General features: G+C 58.2%; 3 protein-coding genes across 3 annotated transcripts in view; all 3 read left to right on the plus strand.

Annotated features, from left to right (window-relative positions):
* The window catches only part of LOC130212218 (sodium/hydrogen exchanger 9B2), an 11,356-nt gene extending 8,727 nt beyond the window's left edge, over positions 1-2,629 (plus strand). The window contains exons 9-15 of the mRNA XM_056443402.1: positions 1-20; positions 101-207; positions 273-422; positions 506-614; positions 918-1,054; positions 1,945-2,119; positions 2,189-2,629. The exon at positions 1-20 is cut by the window's left edge and continues 74 nt beyond it. Of these exons, the coding sequence (XP_056299377.1) occupies positions 1-20; positions 101-207; positions 273-422; positions 506-614; positions 918-1,054; positions 1,945-2,119; positions 2,189-2,274 (784 nt within the window). The 3' untranslated portion in view covers positions 2,275-2,629. The remainder of the gene's footprint in view (positions 21-100; positions 208-272; positions 423-505; positions 615-917; positions 1,055-1,944; positions 2,120-2,188) is intronic.
* A 178-nt stretch (positions 2,630-2,807) lies between these two features.
* LOC130212105 (putative proline-rich protein 21) lies at positions 2,808-4,245 on the plus strand. The gene is made up of 3 exons (XM_056443241.1): positions 2,808-2,835; positions 3,007-3,161; positions 3,277-4,245. Exons 1-3 carry the CDS (start codon positions 2,808-2,810, stop codon positions 4,243-4,245), a joined length of 1,152 nt encoding a protein of 383 aa, XP_056299216.1.
* Positions 4,242-4,943, plus strand: LOC130212106 (uncharacterized). Its single transcript, XM_056443242.1, has one exon. The coding sequence runs from the start codon at positions 4,242-4,244 to the stop codon at positions 4,941-4,943; it is 702 nt and encodes a 233-aa protein (XP_056299217.1).
* Positions 4,944-5,000: the final 57 nt, after the last annotated feature.

The raw sequence follows: 5,000 nt of genomic DNA on the forward strand, positions 1-5,000 counted from the left end.
GGGGATCGCCTTCTCCACAGGTACAGGAGGCTCACCTGGTCCTGGGGGGTCCTCTGGATTCCTCGGGGGTCCTCGGGGTCTACATGCTGTGGTTCTGCAGGTTCTACGTGGATGAACGTCCTGAAGGGCCTCCTGGAGGTGGTGGGGGGGGCGGTGGCCGGTCTGGTTCTGGGTCTGTTCCTGTGCTGCTTCCCCAGTAGAGACCAGGTGAGGGTCCCCATCCGCCTGTCTGCCTGCCTGCCTGTCTGTCTCTGACGGCCTGTCTGTCTCAGGAGGACCTGGTCTTGACGAGGACCCTGATCCTGTTGGGTCTCTCCATCTTCTCGGTGTTCTTCAGTCACGTCGTCGGGTTCTCGGGGGCCGGCGGTCTCGCCACGCTGGTTCTGGCCTTCCTGGCCGCTCTGGGCTGGAAGACCGACAAGGTACCGCAGACCGGACCCGCATCCAGGTGGACTAGCCACCTGGACCCAGACCCGGTCCCGGTGCTGATCCAGACTCTCTGCAGGCCCCGGTGGCGGCCCTGGTGGGTCTCTCGTGGGACGTGTTCCAGCCGCTCCTCTTCGGCCTCATCGGAGCCGAGATCACCATCAAGACCCTGGACCCCCGCACCGTGGGTGAGGACCAGGTGTAGACCTCATGTGGACCTGCAGTGGGGGTCTACTTGTGGTCAAGCCCCCCAGTCAACCTGAACCCCCTGATAGCCATGTGCCTTTAACCAGACACAGAGGCGGGGCCTCTCCTGTGGGCAGGGCTTCTGGGGAGAGAATCTTTTACTTCATCGTCGAGTTTCTTTGTTGTTTCAAAGAGATTCAAGTTACATTTATTTGTTCCTCCACACAGAATCCAGGACCCGGGACCCATGCAGCCGGTCTGAGCCGGTCTGAGCCGGTCTGATGCTGTGTCTCTTGTGCCTTCAGGTCTGGGTCTGGCCTGCATCGGGACCGGTCTGGTGATCCGGCTGCTCGTCACCTTCCTGCTGGTCCACTTCGGAGGATTCAGCCTGAAGGAGAAACTCTTCATCGCGGTGGCCTGGCTCCCCAAGGCCACCGTCCAGGTCTGTGTCCCCCTAGACCACCTAGAACCGCCTCGCACACCACAAGAACCACCTGATGGACCTGTAGGACCTGTAGGACCTTCTGGACCTGTAGGACCTGTAGGACCTTCAGGACCTGTAGGACCTGTAGGACCTTCAGGACCTTCAGGACCTGTAGGACCTGTAGGACCTTCAGGACCTTCAGGGCCTTCAGGACCTGTAGGACCTGTAGGACCTTCAGGACCTTCAGGACCTGTAGGACCTGTAGGACCTTTAGGACCTGTAGGACCTTCAGGACCTTCAGGGCCTTCAGGACCTGTAGGACCTTCAGGACCTGTAGGACCTTCAGGACCTGTAGGACCTTCAGGACCTTCAGGACCTGTAGGACCTTCAGGACCTGTAGGACCTGTAGGGCCTTCAGGACCTGTAGGACCTGTAGGACCTTCAGGACCTGTAGGACCTGTAGGACCTTCAGGACCTGTAGGACCTGTAGGACCTTCAGGACCTGTAGGACCTGTAGGACCTTCAGGACCTGTAGGACCTGTAGGACCTTCAGGACCTGTAGGACCTGTAGGACCTTCAGGACCTGTAGGATCTGTAGGACCTGTAGGACCTTCAGGACCTGTAGGACCTTCAGGACCTGTAGGGCCTTCAGGACCTGTAGGACCTGTAGGACCTGTAGGACCTTCAGGACCTGTAGGACCTGTAGGACCTGTAGGACCTGTAGGACCTTCAGGACCTGTAGGGCCTTCAGGACCTGTAGGACCTGTAGGGCCTTCAGGACCTGTAGGACCTGTAGGACCTGTAAGGCCTTCAGGACCTGTAGGGCCTTCAGGACCTGTAGGACCTGTAGGGCCTTCAGGACCTTCAGTGTTGTGGTCTAGCGGCTCACGTTGGGCTCTGTCCTTCAGGCCGCCATCGGGTCCAAGGCGTTGGACCTGGCGAGAGACGAGGGGGACGAGACCTTGATCAAGTTTGGGTTGGACGTGCTAACGTTAGCCGTGTTAGCCATCCTGACCACGGCGCCCATCGGAGCGCTGGGCATCGGCCTGGCCGGACCCCGCCTCCTGACCCGGCAGGTCAAAGGTCAGCACTGTGTCTTTGTTTCATCTTCACGGTATTCATTCATCTTACTAACATTTTAAATGTCAGCAGAAGACACAGAGGGCGGAGCCACGACTCCAAGCAGCCACGGGATTGGTCAAGAAAAGGACAGCGGGACGCTTGAGAGCAAGCTCTGAGGCCTCTGATTGGACGATGAGTTAAAGCAGAGATGTTTTAAATGTGTCGCTGAATGTTTCTTTATCCTTTGATGAGCTAATGCTAACAGCACGAGCTACGGCTAATGCTAACAGCACGGGCTACGGGTAATGCTAACAGCACGAGCTACGGCTAATGCTAACAGCACGAGCTACGGCTAATGCTAACAGCACGGGCTACGGCTAATGCTAACAGCACGGGCTACGGCTGCTAGCTTAATGTTGAGCTGCTCGGGATGAAACCAGATACATTTTTAAACTTTCTTAAAGTTTTACAAAGTTTCAAATGTTTTTGTTTGATCTTCAGAAATGAAAAATAAAAAGTTGTCTCACTTCCTGTTTGTGTCTTTATGGAGCGCTACCACTTTAAATACTCAGAGACGCAGCAAACTTTATTTAATTTATGAATGTATGTTTGAGAAAGAAGAGAAGTTCATCTGTAAACGTGTAAACAAGTACTCAAGTAAACATGTACACATGTAAACATGTACACATGTAAACAAGTCGTCGTCCTCATGGACCAGCTGGTCCACATCAGCTCGGGTTCGAGTCCCTTCACCAAACCACCAGGACCTCCATGTTGTGGTTAAAGATTCTTTAAATGTGATGAATCAATATGATGAAGAGTAAATATGCCTTTTGTTTTCATCTCAACCAGCAGCGAGTGTTTCCTGTTTCCTGTTTCCTTTGTACCTTCTGTTCGTCACACCTCAGACCACACGGACAGCGAGGTGAACGGAAACCCGCTTGAAGAAGAGAAAGACCAGCACCCTACGACCAGCACCCTACAACCAGCACCCTACGACCTGCACCCTACAACCAGCACCCTACGACCAGCACCCTACAACCAGCACCCTGCACCCTGCACCGTACGACCAGCACCCTACGACCTGCACCCTACAACCAGCACCCTGCACCCTGCACCCTACGACCAGCACCCTACAACCAGCACCCTGCACCCTACGACCAGCACCCTACAACCAGCACCCTACGACCAGCACCCTGCACCCTACAACCAGCACCCTGCACCCTACAACCAGCACCCTACGACCAGCACACTACAACCAGCACCCTACGACCAGCACCCTGCACCCTACGACCAGCACCCTACGACCAGCACCCTACAACCAGCACCCTACGACCAGCACCCTACGACCTGCACCCTACAACCAGAACCCTGCACCCTACGACCAGCACCATACGACCTGCACCCTACAACCAGCACCCTACGACCTGCACCCTACAACCAGCACCCTGCACCCTACGACCAGCACCCTGCACCCTACGACCAGCACCCTACAACCAGCACCCTACAACCAGCACCCTGCACCCTACGACCAGCACCCTACAACCAGCACCCTACGACCAGCACCCTGCACCCTACAACCAGCACCCTACAACCAGCACCCTGCACCCTACGACCAGCACCCTACAACCAGCACCCTACGACCAGCACCCTGCATCCTGCACCCTACAACCAGCACCCTGCACCCTACAACCAGCACCCTGCACCCTACGACCAGCACCCTACAACCAGCACCCTACGACCAGCACCCTGCACCCTACGACCAGCACCCTACGACCAGCACCCTGCACCCTGCACCCTACGACCAGCACCCTGCACCCTGCACCCTACGACCAGCACCCTACGACCAGCACCCTGCACCCTACAACCAGCACCCTGCACCCTACGACCAGCACCCTACAACCAGCACCCTACGACCAGCACCCTACGACCAGCACCCTGCACCCTATGACCAGCACCCTACAACCAGCACCCTACGACCAGCACCCTACGACCAGCACCCTACAACCAGCACCCTACGACCAGCACCCTACGACCAGCACCCTGCACCCTACAACCAGCACCCTACGACCAGCACCCTGCACCCTGCACCCTACAACCAGCACCCTACGACCAGCACCCTGCACCCTACGACCAGCACCCTATGACCAGCACCCTCCGACCTGCACCCTGCACCCTACGACCAGCACCCTACGACCAGCACCCTCCGATCTGCACCCTGCACCCTACGACCAGCACCCTACAACCAGCACCCTACGACCAGCACCCTCCGACCAGCACCCTGCACCCTGCACCCTACGACCAGCACCCTACGACCAGCACCCTCCGACCTGCACCCTGCACCCTACGACCAGCACCCTCCGACCTGCACCCTACGACCAGCACCCTACGACCAGCACCCTGCACCCTACGACCAGCACCCTGCACCCTGCACCCTGCACCCTACGACCAGCACCCTACGACCAGCACCCTGCACCCTGCACCCTACGACCAGCACCCTACGACCTGCACCCTGCACCCTACGACCAGCACCCTGCACCCTGCACCCAGCACCCTACGACCAGCACCCTCCGACCTGCACCCTGCACCCTACGACCAGCACCCTCCGACCTGCACCCTGCACCCTCCGACCAGCACCCTCCGACCTGCACCCTGCACCCTGCACCCTACGACCAGCACCCTACGACCTGTACCCTACGACCTGCATCCTACGACCTGTACCCTACGACAAGCACCCTACGACCAGCACCCTGCACCCTACGACCAGCAACCTACGACCAGCACACAGCACCCTGCCCTCCCCCAGGAGAGGACCCCCCCCCCTCCCCTACAGGCATCACCTTGAAGTTCAAAGGCTGTAAAGCCAGAAACCGCCGAGTGATCCGGCCTTCAGAGCCACTGA

The sequence above is a fragment of the Pseudoliparis swirei genome, chromosome 21 (genome assembly GCF_029220125.1).
Source record: "Pseudoliparis swirei isolate HS2019 ecotype Mariana Trench chromosome 21, NWPU_hadal_v1, whole genome shotgun sequence".
Taxonomy (NCBI): domain Eukaryota; kingdom Metazoa; phylum Chordata; class Actinopteri; order Perciformes; family Liparidae; genus Pseudoliparis; species Pseudoliparis swirei.

Excerpts from the sequence above, each read along its gene's own strand:
- LOC130212105 (XM_056443241.1), top strand. The coding sequence starts at position 2,808 with ATGGACCAGCTGGTCCACATCAGCTCGG. Across the intron at positions 2,836-3,006 it reads GCTGGTCCACATCAGCTCGG|ACCACACGGACAGCGAGGTG; the intron begins GTTCGAGTCCCT and ends GTCACACCTCAG. Across the intron at positions 3,162-3,276 it reads AGCACCCTGCACCCTGCACC|CACCCTACGACCAGCACCCT; the intron begins GTACGACCAGCA and ends CCCTACAACCAG.
- LOC130212106 (XM_056443242.1), top strand. The coding sequence starts at position 4,242 with ATGACCAGCACCCTCCGACCTGCACCCTGCACCCTACGACCAGCACCC.